Source organism: Globicephala melas, chromosome 13 (genome assembly GCF_963455315.2).
Source record: "Globicephala melas chromosome 13, mGloMel1.2, whole genome shotgun sequence".
NCBI lineage: Eukaryota > Metazoa > Chordata > Mammalia > Artiodactyla > Delphinidae > Globicephala > Globicephala melas.
Genome location: NC_083326.1, coordinates 89041417 through 89058545, shown reverse-complemented (window position 1 = coordinate 89058545; position 17129 = coordinate 89041417). Strand labels below are relative to the sequence as shown.

Below are 17129 nucleotides of genomic sequence, written 5' to 3'. Positions count from 1 at the left end.
GATCCGCAGCGTTTTAGCACGTGCCGCTCTTGCCAACATTGAAATACTGAGAAATTTCACGTGGAATTTGAAATTTCTAGTTTTCTTGAAAATTTTGGAACCTCTGACAACATTGGGGCCACAGTTGGCCGGAGATGAGATTTGTGAAGCCCTGGCAACAGTGAGGACCACATAAACATCAAATGGAATAAAGTCCCCTCCCCTCCCCCACTGGCAGACACCCCCCATCTAACCTCATGCCTGCGGGGTCCGCCACAGACTGTACAGGAAAACGGGATTTCCCTCATGCATTCTGATGTCCATTGTTATCACTGTTTATATTTGAAGCTTGTTTTAAAGTCCTGTTATGAGTTCCCTGAGTGCTGAAAACCGCAGGAGTTTGTCCTCTCAGTTCTGGAGGCCAGAAATCTGAGACCTGGGTGTCGCAGGGCCAGTTCCTCCTGGGGGATCTGAGGGCAGATCTGCTGCTGCTTCTCCCGCTCCTGGAGTGGCGGCCCCAGCCCTGTGGACCACGCACTCTGGGCTCTGCTCTGGCCTCGCCCGCCCTCCCTCCCGTGGGCCCCCATCCCCCTTTCTCCCCTCCCTTAGGGAGCCAGCCGCTGGCTGCCGGGCCCGCCCTCACCCAGGGTAATTCATCTCGAGATCCTCGCCTTAATTCAACCTGCAAAGGCCCGGTCTCCAAACGAGGTCTCCTCCACAGGCCCCAGGCTTGGCACATGGACGTGCGTTTGGGGGGCTGCCATTCAGCCCACGACGGTCGGAGGCCGCTGCGCCCCACCTGCCTCACCTGTTCTCCCGCAGGTGACTGCTCACAGCTTCAGCCAGGGCCCTGGAAGGCAGCGCAGAGACTTCAGAGGTCCCGGCTCGGGGTCCCCACAAAGCCTGAAGTTCCTGCCGCCCAGCCCCAGCCCTGCCTGCGCCTGCCTTTGCTCCTTTCTCCACGGGGGAAGCTCTCCCCCTCCCCCCCGGGGAGCCTCTTCCTGGCTGCCGAAGCCCCTCCATCCCGTGGCATCTCCGCCCTCGCTTCGCTCTCCTGCACATCCAACCCGCCTGCTGGCTGCTTCCCAGCCACGCTGCACGAGCTCGCACTCTGTCCCCCGACCGCCCACCGCAGGACAGAAAGCCTGACCTTCTCTAACGAAGCGTGAGGTGCCCTCCGTGATTGGAACCCTCCCCTCTCTTCCAGGACACGGTCAAACTGTGCCTTGGGCTGCGCGCTTCTGGCCTCCCGGTCTCGTCCTAACCGCCCTTTCCCTCTTTCTTGCCGCGGCTCAGCCACTCCAGCCTGCTCCCGGTTCCAGAAGGTTCCCTGACCCCGCGCGGAGCCCATCCTCACCAGGTTCTCGCGGGATGACGCTTCCCTTCTTCACCTGTCGGGGCCTCCTGCTTGGCGGCTTCCTCTGAGGAGCCGGGCGCCCCGCCGGCTGCTCAGACCCCCTCTGCTATGCGCAGCCGCGGGCCCTCCCCAGGGCACAGCGCCCGTGCGCCGCGTGAGTGAGGCTGGGGCCCGAGCTGCCGAGGGTGTGGGTGTGTCTGGCTCAGTGAAGGGGCCGCGCCGGGGCCTCCACGGCTCCTCGGGCAGGGCCAGGGCCTCTGTATTCGGACGGGCCCGTGTGGGGTCACAGCCACCACGGGGCAGACGTCAGACTGCAGGACGGCAGCCCCGGGGGTGTGCGGTGGGGCGATGCTTGTGCGTGTGGGCCCTGAGAGGCGCCAGCAGCCTGACTGCATGAGGTCAGGATTCCTGAGACAAGGGCGACGCGCCTGTACCCCGGTCGCCGGGGAGAGGCGAGCCCGCTTTCCGTCCCTGCCGCCCAGGCGTGGCGCCCATCGTCCGTGCCCAGAAGAACCAAAGTCCGCGCAGACGTCAGGCTTTCACGCCGAGACGACGCGCTGCGGCCTCCCGGCCTCTGACCCTGGCCTTCCTTTCTGCAAAGCAGCCTTGGTGACTTATGCAAACCAGCATTTCCCCTCTCCGCCCGGCCGCATGCCACCCACTCCCGCCAAGTCAGTCAGGCCCTGTCGCCGTGGGGGGCACACACGGGCACGTGCACGCACACAGTCACACACACCACACTTGTGTGCAAGCACGCGCAGCACACGCCCACTTGCAAGTCACCTCCACGTACACACACTGCACACACACTCACGTGCACACCTGGCAAAAAAGCGTTCCCCACCCCCTCCTGAAACAGCACTCCAATCTCCTTGCACACCTGTCTGTTCACATCTCTGTTTTGGAAGCACACATGACTAGACGTGGTTTTGCAGTCAAAGGTGGTCTGTGACTGTGGGGACTTGGGTCAGTAGGGCTAGGTCGCCCCCAGAAAGCGCCCATTTACTCTCCCTGCAGCGGGAGAGGCAGCCCCGCCCCACTCCCGCCCCATGACGTCATGCTGTCCTTTCGGCCCCAGGGGTCGAGCGGTTACAGTGATATTTATGGATGTTTTAATCTGGAGGTCTTTGGTCACCAGAGAAGTTGATTGTTTCCCCGTAAATGTACTGGCCACTTGTCTTTCCTCCTTTGTGAACTCTCTTTCTGGGGTGGGCGCAGGCCTTCCTGCAGGACGTGGGGCAGCGCTGGCTGGAGGACGCCGCCAGCCTGGCTGAGACTTTCCAGCCACACCTCAGACTGGGCTCCGCGGCCCTGATGCTCCTTCCTCCTGCCGCCCCGCAGGGGCCAGACCTGCTCGGTGTGAAGACGTCCCTGCACCCTCCGGTTTCCTCCCTCGCTCCCTCTGCAGGCCTTTCTTCCCATAGGTTTCCTGCGCCTCTCATCTGGTCTCGGCACTGAACTGACACAGTCGTGTACCGGCTTCAGGCACAGATTGACCCAGAGGCTCGGTCACTGCCTCAGGGTCTTAGCTCTTCCCGTCCCAAGGCTGTAGTTTCCCCGGGGCTTGGCCACATGGCCCTTTGGGTTACTTCCCTGCAGCGGCACTGGCTGCACCGGGGTCACAGCTCACAGCCCCCAAATCTGTCTTTCCTGGTCACTCAAGCAGAAGTCTTGGGTCAACTCTGACCAGATCCACAGCCTGGTCACTGTCCTTTTGTGAGCCGATCACGGTCACCAGCACAACGCAGTGTCTGATCCGCCCACCTGATGCCTGCCTGCCACGGGGTGAGTGCGGGGTGGGAGGGGAGCCATGCAAGCCCCTGGACTGTGGCTGAATGAGGGGTGGCGCCCCCAAACAGACATTATTCCAGAAGAAGCGGTGATGGGTGGGCGGCAAGAAAACAGAGGTCCTCCACAGGGCCGGCCACTCTCCAGGCCTCAGCCCCACCCCTCCCCCTGCGAGGCTGCCGACTGAGCAGTCAGAGGGCCCCTCAGATAGCTTCCGTTCCCACAAGGAGCTTAAAAAGAAGACCATGTTGGGGCTTCCCTGGTGGTCCGGTGGCTAAGACTCCAAATAAATAAATAAATATTTAAAAAAAGAAGGCCATGGGGCTTCCCTGGTGGCGCAGCGGTTGGGAGTCCGCCTGCCGATGCAGGGGACGCAGGTTCGTGCCCCGGTCCGGGAAGATCCCACGTTCCGCAGAGCGTCTGGGCCCGTGAGCCATGGCCGCTGAGCCTGCGCGTCCGGAGCCTGTGCTCCGCAGCGGGAGAGGCCACGGCGGTGAGAGGCCCGCGTACCGCAAAAAAAAAAAATAATAATAGGAAGTCCTGCCATTCACAACAACATGGATGGACCCAAGTGAGATGATCCAGACACAGAAAGACAAACACCGCATGATCTCACTCACATGTGGAATGTGTGTAAAAGCTGAAATCAGAGAAGCGAAAAGAGTAGATGCTGGTTTCCAGGGGCTGTGGGGGGGATGGGGAGACGTTGGTCAAAGGGCACAAAGTCCCAGTTGCAAGCGGGACCTCACGGACAGTGTGGAGACTGTGTTTAACAGCCTGCACTGTGTACTTGAAATTTGCTGAGAGGAAATGTTATTCTCACCGCACACACAGGATGGTACCTAAGTGGGGTGATGGACGTGCTATTAGCTTAAACGTGACGATCGGTTCACAATGTACACGCGTATCAAATCATCACACTGTACACCTTAAGTATCTACAATTTTTATTTGTCATTTATACCCCAGTAAAGCTGGGGAAAACCCCCGATCTTATCGTGCGATTGTTCTGTGTCTACAACCTCCTCCAACTCCGCCCGACGCTGATATCTTACCAGGTCAGGTGGGGCCACAGAGCGTGTCCCCGGGACAGGGGCCCCTTCCGGGGGCCTTCTGCTCGCTCCCAAGCCACTGTGTGTCCCCCAGCTTCCTCTGTGGACAGGCCCCGCCGTCAGCTCGCGGAAGTCCAGGCTGGACGCTCCCAGCCTCTCAGGGCCGTGTGTGGCACGGGGCCACCTTCGCTCACTCACCCGCGCCCCATGCCGCTCTGGGAGCCTCGGCCCACGAAGGTTTGACTCCGGCCGGCCTTGGCGACTGCGTGGGTAGCACACCGCAGTCATCGGCGGCCCACAGCTCCGCGCTGGGGCTGCTCCCCAGAGGCTGCAGCCTCCCTCTGCTTGGGCAGGACCCCGCGAAGGCTGGGCAGTGGGTCCCTGGAAACTGTGAATGCTGTATTTTCAAGTCAGCCTGTGTTATTAGACCCTTTCAAGGGACCCAATAAGGGCGGGCTGGCCAGCTTACAGGTCTACTCCAGGCCTGGGAGTCGATGGAAATGAAAACCGTTCAGACGGAGATTTTCTCCTCTGGCAGAAGGAAGAGTGTCCAGTAATGGCCTTTTCCAGCTGAAGTGCTCTCTGTGAGCTCTGAGCTAATTCTACCTACAGCAGGAAGGGGAATCAAAGACGCCCCTCTGCAGATGATGGTAATTTCATGTTCCTCATGCAAAGATGTCTGTTTCTCTTTGATAACGCACTGACCCAGGTCACATCACTTCCCCGCATGACAGCAGCAGGAACCCTGGACAAAGGGCCTTCGTCGTGGTCTTCTGGGCCTCAGGAACTTGCTGAGCCCCCTTATCCCATCCTGGCAGCACACCGGGCACCTCGAAACGTGTCCTCCAGGTAAGGGGGAGGTGGCAGCCCTGGGCCTACATGACTGGGGCCCCACACTCTGGATGTCTTGAGATCCAAGTTCGCTTCCAACGAGGCAGAGCCTGCTGGCGGGGTGTGGACCTGGCACACGACTGCCCTCGTGCCAATCCTGGCTGGGCAGCTTCCCCACTGTGTGGCCTGGCTGCTCACTTCACGTCTCTGAGCTTCAGTTTCCTTGTCTGCAAATTGGTAGTGATAACACCATTACCAGCCAGCCGTGTCCGGGGATTCCTGGGAAGAGACAGCTGAGCTCAAGCACAGGGGCACAGGGCAGGGTGGTGAGGAAACAGCGCAGGTTTCCATTTTATCGACCAGTGGTGAGGGGAGATGGAGCGCAGCAGGAGATGATGCTGGGGACATAGCGGAGAGCGAGCGTGCAGAGGCCTGAGGCTTGCCGGGGCAGACTTTATCCTGGAGGCACTAGCGAGTCATGGAAGCATGTGAGGAAGTGTGGCACCCCTGCTGGAGCTGTGCTTTGGAAGGAATCCTCATGCCACCATCTGACGGATGGCAAGAGGGATGGGGGTCACAGGGAACAACTTTTTTTAAAAATTTATTTATTTAATTTATTTATTTTTGGCTGTGCTGGGTCTTCGTTGCTGCACACGGGCTTTCTCTAGTTGCGGTGAGCAGGGGCCACTCTTCTATGTGCTGTGCGGGCTTCTCTTGCTGCAGAGCACGGGCTTTAGATGTGTGGACTTCAGTAGTTGCAGCATGTGGGCTCGGTAGTTGTGGCTCGCGGGCTCTAGAGCGCAGGCTCAGTAGTTGTGGTGCACGGGCTTAGTTGCTCCGCGGCATGTGGGAGCTTCCCGGACCAGGGCTCAAACCCGTGTCCCCTGCATTGGCAGGCGGATTCTTAACCGCTGTGCACCAGGGAAGCCCACGGGGACCAACTTGAAGAGGTGATGAAGACCTGCGCTGTGTGGTCTGATTGGGAAGGAAAGAAAGATGTGGTGTGGAATGAGGATTACGAAGTGCGGACCACCGAGCCACAGGATGGGGACCACCGAGCCACAGGATGGGGACCACCGAGCCACAGGATGTGGACCACCGAGCCACAGGACGGGGACCACCGAGCCACAGGATGGGGACCACCGAGCCACAGGATGCGGACCACCGAGCCACAGGATGGGGACCACCGAGCCACAGGATGGGGACCACCGAGCCACAGGATGCGGACCACCGAGCCACAGGACGGGGACCACCGAGCCACAGGATGGGGACCACCGAGCCACAGGATGCGGACCACCGAGCCACAGGACGGGGACCACCGAGCCACAGGACGGGGACCACCGAGCCACAGGATGGGGACCACCGAGCCACAGGATGGGGACCACCGAGCCACAGGATGCGGACCACCGAGCCACAGGACGGGGACCACCGAGCCACAGGATGGGGACCATCGAGCCACAGGATGGGGACCACCGAGCCACAGGATGGGGACCACCGAGCCACAGGACGGGCAGAGACCGGGATGGGACCAGTCGCCTGGACGGACCCGGGGAGTCGGCGTCTCCCTCTCGCTGAGGTCTCTGCCATTCTGGTCTCGTATCCGCAGGCTTTTCTCCTACGCTCCACAGCATGGGAAGAAGATGCTGACTCGGGGCGTTCGGACAGAAGTGGAAGCGGGTGTGGATGCAGTCGGGTGGAGTGCGTTGAAGGAAGGTCTAAGGACGGGGCGCTGAGCGGAGCCGCACTTCAAGGCTGAGCAGGGAAGACCAGTCCCCACAGGAGACCCAGAAGGCGAGGCCAGAGGCGCAGGAGGGAATCCGAGGAAGGGTGGTACCACCCTAGCTGGAGAGCAGTTTCCGAGAAAGGCGAGTGACCTGGTGTCAGGGCCGCCGAGAGAGGGGCTGGCCGGGCGGAGAGGCTCCGCCCAGCGCACAAAGCCCGACTGGGCGTGTCCCCAACTCTACGTTCAGTGGTGTCACATTGCCAGCTTGAAACCAGCCGTGACGGGAGTACTTACACCACGGAAATTGGCAAACCCTGCACAACTGCTCTCTTCCGCCTGCAGAGCTGATTGTTAAACACGTCCCAGCACAGCATGGGAGGGGCGTGAGGGAGGAATTGAGAGCAGGTCCCTGAGTCTGGCAAGTACCTTCACGAGAGCCCTTCTGGTGGGAAGGCAGGGGTGCCACTGAAGGGGGAACCAAGGATGGGAATCCAAGCAGGAGGTAAAGGCAGCCACACCAGGAAGCTTAGCCACAGAGGGCAGGACAGAGGGACAGGGATTCAGGAGGCCCTGGTGGTCCATCTCCTCCACGGGGCCAGACTCCAGGTCGGCACGGACCACAGAAGGGGCCCCGTCAGAGAGAAGCAGGTGTGGGCCGAGCCACGCCCAGGCAAGGCGGGCACAGGTGGGATGGGGGTGATGCCATGTGGGGCTGGCAGAGCCTGCGGCAGCATTCCCACCTGGGTGCAGGCGACCCTCCTCAACCTGCAGGCATTCAGCTGATGACAAGGCTCTGAGGGCGAGGACAGCCAAGGTCATGGGAAGCTCCCTCCCTGCCTCTTTCACTGCAAGGGTACCAAGCAGCCTGCAGCCTCTTGCCTTGGAGTAGCCTGGGTGCCCGGGTGCAGTGACAGCCCTGGATGCACAGAGCCCCAAGCAGAGGCCCCGGGTGCTCAGGGCAGATCCAGGTTATACGTGTTGCTTTGGCAACAGTTTGCTAGTTGCCGTCACCAAAAGCTCCTTGCTCAGAACACAGGACGGGGAAGACACATGACCCTTGTCCTCCAGCTATAGGACGGTAGACATTTATGGGGGTTCATGAGTCAGGGGACCATGGAAGTTGTGCTTGTGGTGGGTGATTGAGTGGTTCAGCCGGCCCCAGACCGTGGAGCGGCTCATGAGGTATATTAACTAGGGATGCAGGGCCGAAAGCCTGGCTAACGGCAGCTCAAGCGATAGCAGTTCGTTTGTTTCATGTAACAGGATTCCACAGGCCAGCAGCCCAGTCCTGGAGAGCTGCTCAGTGATGCTGTCAGGGACCTTCCTCCTTCACTTTTCTGTTTTGTCATCCTTAATGGGTGTTGACCTTCATCCATATGCTGGTAGCTTCATGGTTACCAAACGGCTGCTGTCCCTCCAGGCATCACATTTGAGTTCCAGAGAGGACAAATGGAAGGGGGAAAGGGAAAGTTGGCCAGATCAGTAGAATCAGTGCCTTTTACTCAAGGAAGAAAACCTTTCCTACAAGCTCTTCCCTGCAGACTTCTGCCTACACTCTCGGCCACAACCGGCTAATATGACCACCTGTCTTAGTCCATTGGAGCTGCTATAACAAGATGCCGCAGACCGAGTAGCGTATAAACAGCAGATACTTATTTCTCACAGTTCTGGAGGCTGGAAGTCCAAGATCAAGGCACCAGCATTGTCAGGTGAGGGTCGTCTCCAGGCTGCAGGCTGCCAACTTCCGGCTGTGTCCTTACATGGCGGAAGGGGCGAGGGAGCTCTCTGGGGCCTCTTTAATAAGGGCACCAACCCCACCCTTGAGGGCTCCACCTCATGACCTAATCACCTCCCGAAGGCCCCACCTTCTACTAATACCATCACCTTTGGGGTTAGGATTTCAACATATGAAATTTGCGGGGGGACACAAACGTTCAGACCATAGCACCTTCCATAGACCTATCGTGGGTTGGTTTCAACTAATCAAGATTTACTTCTTGGTCTGAAATAGGCGTTTGTGGCCAAGAGGCGTTTGTTGTTGCTCTTGCAACAGGGAAGGAAGGGAGGTTGGGTTAGCAACTGATGGCATCTGCCCCGCTGGGGCTCCAGCCCAGGGTTTATGACATTAGACTCAGCTGCTCAAGTGGTGTAGCTGTTACAACCTAACTGCAGTCAGGAATGATGCCCACACAAACGAGACCCCTGGCTCCACCGGGGGGGGGGGGTGGCCCTCCGTGCAGCTAGGCTTGAGCCATAGCCTTCCAGCAGCTGGGAAGTGAGAGCAAGAGACATCTCATCAGACTGGTTAGGGAAGAGGTCCCCAGGTAGAGCGATTCCAAAACATGCCCACAAAGAGATGTTGTCTGTGTCCTTCCCCTCAATCTGGGTGGCGGAAGCAACACTGTGTAACTTCTGAGGCTGGGTCACAAGAGGCAGTGTGGCTGGCCCTCTAGGCAGGCTTGGTCCTGGAATTGGCAGTCACGTTGTGAGGATGCCCTGGCCACGTGGAGGGGCCAGTGTGAGCGGAGGGGCCAGCATGGGTGTTCTGGTAGCCCAGCCCAGGTCCCAGCCAACCACGGGCCACAACGACAGCCACGAGTGAATGAACCTTCAGATGGTCCCCTTCCACTCCTTAATGCCGACTGGGGCCCCAGCCGTCATGGAGCAGAGATGAGCCTGACCTGTGAGCCCTGCCTTGGTTGTAGACGCACCTGCTGAATGACCGAATGCTGTTGATTTAAGCTGCTGTTCGGTGGTGCTTTGAACACCCTGATGGGTTAATGATTCAGCAGCCCAGGCACCTGCGATGAAGGGACAAGTTAGCGTTATGGGCGAGTAGGAAACAGGAGAGACTGATCTTCAATATGATAAGAGGAAGAATCTATTTTAGATAGCTTACTGGCAGCAGAGGCACCTGAGCGTAGAGTTTAAAGGCTGGAGCCCGGTGGCCGGGTTGCATCCCAGCTCCATCTCCGACACCTGTGCGACTTTAGGCAGTTACTAAAGCTCTCTGTGCCTCTATTTCCTCATCTACAAAGTGGGCAGAATGGCTTCCCTTTGAGGGTTGCGTGAATGCATTTTGTAAAGCACTTGGATGAGTGTCTGGCATGTGGTAAACGCTCTTTAAGTGTCTGGTAAATATATTACGAGTCAGACACGGAAGGCCTCCTAGATGAGGTTTTTGTTCTACGTGAGGCCAGTGAGGAACAGACCTTTGAACCATTACTGTCGGGAAGTAGACAATGCCCTTGTGCCGGAGCAGTTGTGAAGCTGGGTTATAGCTTCAGAACCCAAGGGCCAGACGTGACTCAGGCGGTGAGGACGCTCGCAAATTCGATCACCGTTTTCGAATGTCTTGGGGAGAAATGACAGCAGGAAGCGACACCCAGCGTCTTCCATTGCGATGGACGCTCCCTTCCACCCCATCTCCCACCAAATTCTCTTTCTCCTCCGCCCTCCCCGTCCTTCCTGTCTTTCTCTCCCTGTCCATCTCTCTCTCACCCCCCCTGCTCCCCTCCCCACCCCTTGCACGCGCTTTCCTCTCTTGGCTCAGTGGAAGGTGCCCTCTGTGCCCGGAGAAGGAAGGTGTGGTCTGGCCTGCAGATCTCAGCCCTCGCTGCCTCTCCACCCACTGTGCACCCGCATCACCTGCCCGAGGACTGATGTGCCCATCTGGGGGGGTAACGGGCTGCAGGCCCACCGGCTGTCATGGGGGGCATCCAAAGGGGCCCGTGGTTAGTGAACGGACCCCGCCAACATCTCTGTTGCCTCTTTAAAGCTGCTTAGCGTCAGATCTGGTGGCCTAAGTCAGAGGCAGGGGGAGACAAGACTGGAGTTGGGATCCTGGGGTGTCATTAGCTCCCCACTTTGTCTCTGGTCTGAACTGGAGCTGTTGGAGCGTTCCTGCAGCTCCGTGTCTGGGGGTCAGTCTCTCAGCGAGAACTTGGCCCGCACAACCTCTGCCCTCGTCTTGGGCCCCTGCCAGCTGGGAATCCCCATGGGGAGGAGCCCCGTCATTCAGAAGCTCAGCTTGCAATTCTCAGCGGATGGCGGCTCAGGTGCAGATGCCTGAGGTCCAGCCTCGTCAATGAATCCTGCCTAAACCAAAATTCACCGCACGTTTTTTTTTTTTGCTTTAGTCTTCCATAAAATGGTTGCATTAATTTTTAATTTGACAACAATCATGTGTTGCTACCCTGGGGAGCCTGGTACTTGGGAGTGTGGGAGGAGTTTGGAATAAAATCCTAATTTTCTGGAAGGTTGCTGTGCGGATCCTGAGTGTCATTCACCCACATACCTCCAGATCGCCCTCTCCCAAGTGCACGGTAGAATTTCACTTCTACCCCAGCCGTCGGTGCAGGGGGGCCCACATGACACTCTCTGGACGATACGTTTTGAGTGGAAATAGCAGGTGTCACTTCTAGGCTGGGAGTTTCATGACCAGCGTGAGGCCCCCCTAAGCTCTCCTCTCCTCTCCCCTCGGCACAGCCGTAGGCAACGCTCAAGGCGGCTGCTCTCGGACGACTGGGTCCCGAGGTGAGTCGTCAGCAAACTCCCCTGTTGACCCCCGTGGATGTGCAGCTTGTCCGAGAAATAGCCCCGCATTGTCTGAGCTGCCGAGATTTGGCCGTTTGCTTCTGCAGCACCACCCAGGCTCTCCTGACTGATACGTTTAGATAATGAAACACCGCATGCCGTATACTCAGGCTGAATTCTGAACAGGAAACGCCCTCCTCTCCATGAGCTGGGAGAGAATCATCTAGTGAATCTTGAGTTTCAGTTTGTGGTCCACAAAAGACAAGGCCCAAGTCAGAGTGAATTCTGTTCAGACAAGAGTGTTGCCTCAAGGCAAACCTCGGGATGGAGGCTGGCTTCAAGGACATCAGAGGACCTAGCGCGTCCCTTCCTGGGGCCACTTTGTGTTTCCATGGTTCCGCCTTCCCGTGGCCTGCACCAGCACAGACGCCTGCCCGCCTCAAGGCTGTGACCACAAGACTCCCTTAGTCCCGTGGATGCCTTCCCACCTGGTATCCGCAATTCCGGTGAGGGTTTTCCCAGGCTGGCCAATCAGCACTGTGGACTGCAGGCTCCCTTGTGGCTTCTGAAGGGCTGGCATCTGAGGAAGCCCCCGGGAAGCCAGAGCTCTGTCAGAGGGAAGATGGTCATGGTGGAGGGGGGGTGGTTCTCCTCCTTGCACGGTCCTGCGTTAGAGCCACATTACTGCAGCACATCTCACAACTCACTGCTGAGCATTCAGTCTATTTAAGAAATCAAATGAACACCAGTTGGTGGGACTGATGCGTTTCCGTCCGTGCAAAGTACCCCCAAACTTTCCCAGGTCAATGTGCTTGTACTTCAAATGAAATGCAGCCAAATATGAATGCGTATTGGGGATGTATCATTTCCTGCTAAACCTTAGGATGCAGCCCAATGTATTTACATGAACAAAATAATGCTTCCTTCTGCAAAACCACTCTAACATCATGTTCAATAGACACATAATGAAAAGTGCTTGATTTTTCTTTTCTCGAGTGACAGTGGCTAATACATTTGATTCTGGAGCCAAATTGTCTGGGCTTGAAGCCCAGATCCATGCTTTGCCCTTGACGTGACCTTGAACAAGGCTTTCGCCCTCTCACTGCCTCAGTTTCCTCGTAGTTTAATTAGATCATGCCAGTTGCTGTCGGTCTTAATCGGCTAATGGCCGTAAAGGACCTAGAACAGGGTCTGGTACAATCTCACCAACCGTGGAAATGTTAGCCGTTTGTATTTTTATTCCAAAAGCCATCCTGGTAAAATGGGGAAACATCTTACAACTTGGCATTTTATAAACAGAAAAATCCAGTATTTCTTAAGGAGGGACAGGGGAATGGCTATTTACCAAGAACAGACCAGTGTTTATCAAACTTGCTGCATGTGAGACGCTCCCAGAATGATGATGAAAACCAGAATCTCAGCTTCCTCTCAGGCGAACACCCTGTAGCCAGCTGTGGCCTCAAGTCCCAACGGCTGGGCCCTTCCTGGTGATGGTTCTCTGCCTTTCTTGGACAAACTTCCTGAGAAAGAAAAGAAAGTTTTGACGAGGGAAAGGAGCAAGGGGTCTTTCGGCTTCTCAGGAGGATCTACCAAGAGGCACAGAACCTCCATGCTGGATAGGCTAGTATGTCTGACGTTTAGAAATGTATGCTTGCAAGAAGAGCACTGGACCAAGAGCCAGAGACCCCGAAGTTCCCCTAAACACTCACACATGGATACACACACGCACACACGAACACACACGCCCACGGACACACCCATAAATGCACACATGGACAAATACACGCATGTACACACATAAATGCACTTTGGACACACAAATGAACATACGTGGACACACATATGAACACACACACTCAAATACACACACAGAGGAACTTCCTTGGAGCTCCAGTGGTTAAGAATTTGCGCTTCCACTGCAGGGGACACAGGTTCGATCCCTGGTCAGGGAAGTTCCACATGCCACGTGATGTGGCCAAAAACCAAAATGCACTCACAGAGACACACATGCATACAGACGTGTGCACACACACACACACACACGCCAAGAGCTCCCTGAAGCCCAAGGGTCAGTATCTTATTCATCTCTGTATAGTGAGGGACCAGCACAAAGCCAGCTCTTTTTTAAAAAAATTATTATTTATTTATTTATGGCTGCGTTGGGTCTTCGTTGCTGCACGCGGGCTTTCTCTAGTTGTGGTGAGCGGGCTTCTCATTGCGGGGGCTTCTCTTGTTGTGGAGCACGGGCTCTAGATGCACGGGCTTCAGTAGTTGTGGCTTGCGGGCTCAATAGTTGTGGCGCACGGGCTTAGTTGCTCCACGGCATGTGGGATCTTCCCGGACCAGGGCTCGAACCCGTGTCCCCTGCATTGGCAGGCGGATTCTTAACCACTGCGCCACCAGGGAAGCCCCACAAAGCCAGCTCTTAATGCATGTTCCTACAATTATTCACTCAACAAGCATTTACTGAGCACCAAGTAAACACGAGGCACTGGCGAGACAGCGTGAAGTCGACAGAACCCCTTGCCTCTGGCCGCTCAGTTTCCAACGGAGCCCGGCTGTCTCATCTATAAAACGCCGGCTTGGGGCTAGATTAGAGATGGGAGTGGAGACGCGGTGAGCCGGGTTTGCTCTCACCTGAGGTCTGAGGACCCCGACCTGGAGTACCCGACGCCCAGGGGTCTGCGCCTTTTCCCCCTCCTGGTGGGTTTCGCAGTTCCGCCTGGAGGTGCCCCTAGGTACCACCGACTCTCAAGCGCGGCCCACCCGTCCTTGGACTCAGCTCTCCCCAGCCTTCAGCCCCACAGAGGGGCAAGGGGAGGGAGGCCGGGAGTAGATTCAGTTTGGCCTAGGGAAGGGGGAGACGAGTCACCGAGGTGGCTTTGACCCTACTATCCCTCCTTCTCCTCATAAAGACGCCCCCGCCTACCCCTGCTCATCCGCGCGGACTACACCGCCTTGACCAGGCGCTCCCCAGGACCCCGCTTCGGTCGGTCAAGTCTGGGGAGGGGAGTGGAGAGAGACTGCGCGCGTGCTCCGCCCCCCCCCCGCCCCCGCCCCCGCCCCCGCCCGGATGCCCTTGGTCGGGGTACCCTGAGCGCGAGGCCCCGCCCCACCCTGCTCAGGCGCCGGGAGCGCGCGCCGGACCTTGCGCCCCGCCGGGGAGGTGAGGGGAGGGGAGGGTGGTCCCGGACGGGGCGTCCCGGGAGGGTGGGCCTGCGGGGGAGGGTGCGGGCCCCGCTTGCATGCTGATGAGCTGGGCGGCCGCGTCACTCCGCACCGGCGCCGTGGCGGCGGGGCGGGCAGGAGCCGCACGCCAGCCGAGCGCCTGCCGGCCCGCACCTCCGTCGTTTCTCCGGGCCCCGAGGCCCGCCCCGCCGCCCCCGAGACTGGGCCGCGCCCCTCTGCAGAGGATGCCGGGTGGCCCCTGCATCCGCGGCCCCGGGCAGCCCCTGCGCGTGGGGAACCCGGGAGGCGGAGGGGCGTGCTGAGCCGGCGCGGGCGGTACTGAAGGGACAGCTCCCGGGGACAGGCGGCAGAGCGCGCAGCGGGTCCGCAGCCCCCAGCCCGCGGCAAGCCGGGCTGGCTCATGGTCCCCGAAGCAGCGGGCCAGACGGAGGCTCCTGCGGCCGCCGGGCCCACGGGGATGCCCCGCGGGTGAGGCAGCCCCCAGCTTCCAGCCGCGTTCATGGCGGTGGCCAGGAAGATCAAAACTTTGCTGACGGTCAACATCCTGGTGTTCGTGGGCATCATCCTCTTCTCGGTGTACTGCCGCCTGCAGGACCGCTCAGAGGGGCCGGTGCAGATCGTGCGCAGCGCCGACCGCCGGGTGCGCAGCCGGCACGCCACGGTGGGCGCGCTGGCGGAGCGCGAGGCCATCCTGCAACGCCTCGACCACCTGGAGGAGGTGGTCTACACCCAGCTGAACGGTGAGCCGAGCCAGCGCCCCGCTCGGGACAGAGGCGCTGGGCAGGGGGGACGCGTCCCCGTGCTTGGGACGCTGCACTGCGCACGACCGCTAAAACCTCTGAGGACCCCAGGGGCCCGATGGCCAACTAGGGCTGGGGTCGAACTCCTGTTTCTTGGCAGGGAATTAGGCAGGAGGCCAAAAGCGATGAAGGCTCCGTGTGGCAGAGGGCACTGGCCTGCTTGGCCACTCACGCATTCACTCACCCAGTGGACCCTTGCGTACCGTCCCCCCTCCCCCCAGCACACATGAGGGGAATCCGCCTTGTCCCCCGAGGGGATGTGAGAGAACTTCCAGAGGTTGTAGGACCTGCGTTAAGAGCAGGCGGTGCCCAGGACAAGAGCTGTGATGCCCCGGGAGATGTGGCGCATCAGGGCTTAGCCCGGACTCACTCCCCTCCCTCGGGGAGGAAGTGCAGAGAGGTGGGGTGGTGACACTGCCCTTCAGAGGTGTCCTTTAAATGTTGGTGGAGAAAGGTACCCCCGGCCACTGGGCCCGTTCAGCCTCCTGTCCTGGGGATGCTGGGGGCTCCCTCCACAAAGAGTCGTGGGCCACGCCTGAGGCCGTGAGCCTGTGGCTCGTGGATGGAGAGACTCCAGGGCCTAGCAGGGGCTTGGCAGGTGTTAGTTACCCAGATGGACCCTGGAGTCCAGGAAGCTTCTCCAGGAAGCCCAGCTCCTGGAGGTGGGCGCCTTGTTTCATCCCAAGCAGGTGTGGGTCACCCTGAGAGTCAGAGTGGGAGTCAAGGAGGGTGAGGGGAGGGGGGGGAGTACTTTTCCACTTGGGGATATGCAGCGGAGCAGAAGAAAGCGACTGCTCCCCCGTCGGTTCACTCGGTGCCGAGGTACGAGGAGGAAGGAGGAAAGTTAGTGCTTACCTCACTCGCGAGCTCCCCTCTGTCCTGTGCTATTCCGGTTTCTGCATCAGCAGACCCAGCAACACCCCTCAGGCAGCGTCAGTGACAGGCTCCGGCAGGAGCTGTCTGGGAGCCAGCTTGCACAGGCAGGGCCTGTTCTGCGTGGCGCCCGCCCGACGTGAGGGTCATCTCAGGATTTGCTTCTGGAGGCCCAGCTGGCCTCGGAGCACCGGCTCTGAACCTGAGGCTGGGTGACGCCAGGGACGCAGGAGTTGTCCGCAGCCGTGCCCACCTGCTCGGGGAAGGCAGAGCGTCCTCTGGCTTCCCAAGCACCTTCTCACCACCCCCGAACTCCTGGTTTTTTCTGGAGGTACTTTTGGTGGGCTCCGTGGCTTTACTGATCTCTCCTGCTCAGCTGAAGCCGCGAGGGCAGAACAGTTTGGTTCCACCGCCATTTGACCATCCCGGGAGTGATTCATCTCCGGGAAGGCGGCGCGCCCCAGTGATAGCACACAGCTTTATCGAAGTGTACTTGCCAGGGTGTTATGGTCTGTTTTATGGGGAAACCAGAGGATTCTATAAAAACACTGGCAGCGTGTCGGGTTGTCACATCATGACGGCCAGCTCAGCACCGAGAGCCACCTCCCCACCCTTCAGGGTGAGAAGGGACCAGGATTCTTGGAGGCAGAAAAAGCCAAGACCTTTGACAGACTTTCCCGACACTGATGGGAGATGATGAAGGGTTTCGGGAAAGTGGAGTGTTATCCCCAGGCCCACCCCAGCCTCTCCCTCTCCTGTCTCCCGGCTTCTCCCTCCTTCCTCTCTCCCTTCCCCTCGCTTCCCTCTTCCCCCTCCTCCCACCCTTTCTCCTTTCTTCTTTTTAAAATCTTTCCTCCCTCTTCCCTTCAGCAAGTCTCTTCCTCGTCATCAATGTCCCTCTCTCCTTCTCCTTTCTTTTTTTCTCTTTTTTTTTTGCGGTACGCGGGCCTCTCACTGTTGTGGCCTCTCCCGTTGCGGAGCACAGGCTCCGGACGCGCAGGC

The 17129-nt window shown here is 58.7% G+C and overlaps 1 protein-coding gene and 1 long non-coding RNA gene across 8 annotated transcripts in view; one reads left to right on the top strand and one right to left on the bottom strand.

Annotated features, from left to right (window-relative positions):
• Positions 1-12496: 12496 nt before the first annotated feature.
• On the bottom strand, positions 12497-16599 carry LOC132598393 (uncharacterized). 3 transcript variants are annotated; one of them, XR_009566526.1, is made up of 3 exons: positions 16110-16599; positions 13903-14113; positions 12497-12785 (listed from the first exon to the last, which is right to left on the bottom strand). It is a non-coding gene; the product is annotated as an uncharacterized lncRNA (long non-coding RNA). The 3 variants fall into 3 exon arrangements; XR_009566528.1 differs by lacking the exon at positions 16110-16599 and adding an exon at positions 14382-14537; XR_009566529.1 differs by lacking the exon at positions 16110-16599 and adding an exon at positions 14195-14307.
• GALNT9 (polypeptide N-acetylgalactosaminyltransferase 9) overlaps positions 14325-17129 on the top strand; it is a 91810-nt gene continuing 89005 nt past the window's right edge. For 2 of the 5 annotated variants that reach the window (XM_030859913.2, XM_060311155.1), the window contains exon 1: positions 14556-15194. In XM_030859913.2, the coding sequence (XP_030715773.1) occupies positions 14954-15194 (241 nt within the window). In that variant the 5' untranslated portion in view covers positions 14556-14953. Of the gene's footprint in view, positions 14432-14554; positions 15195-17129 lie in introns of those variants that run through there. The other 3 variants (XM_060311154.1, XM_060311156.2, XM_060311153.1) reach the window with 3 other exon arrangements.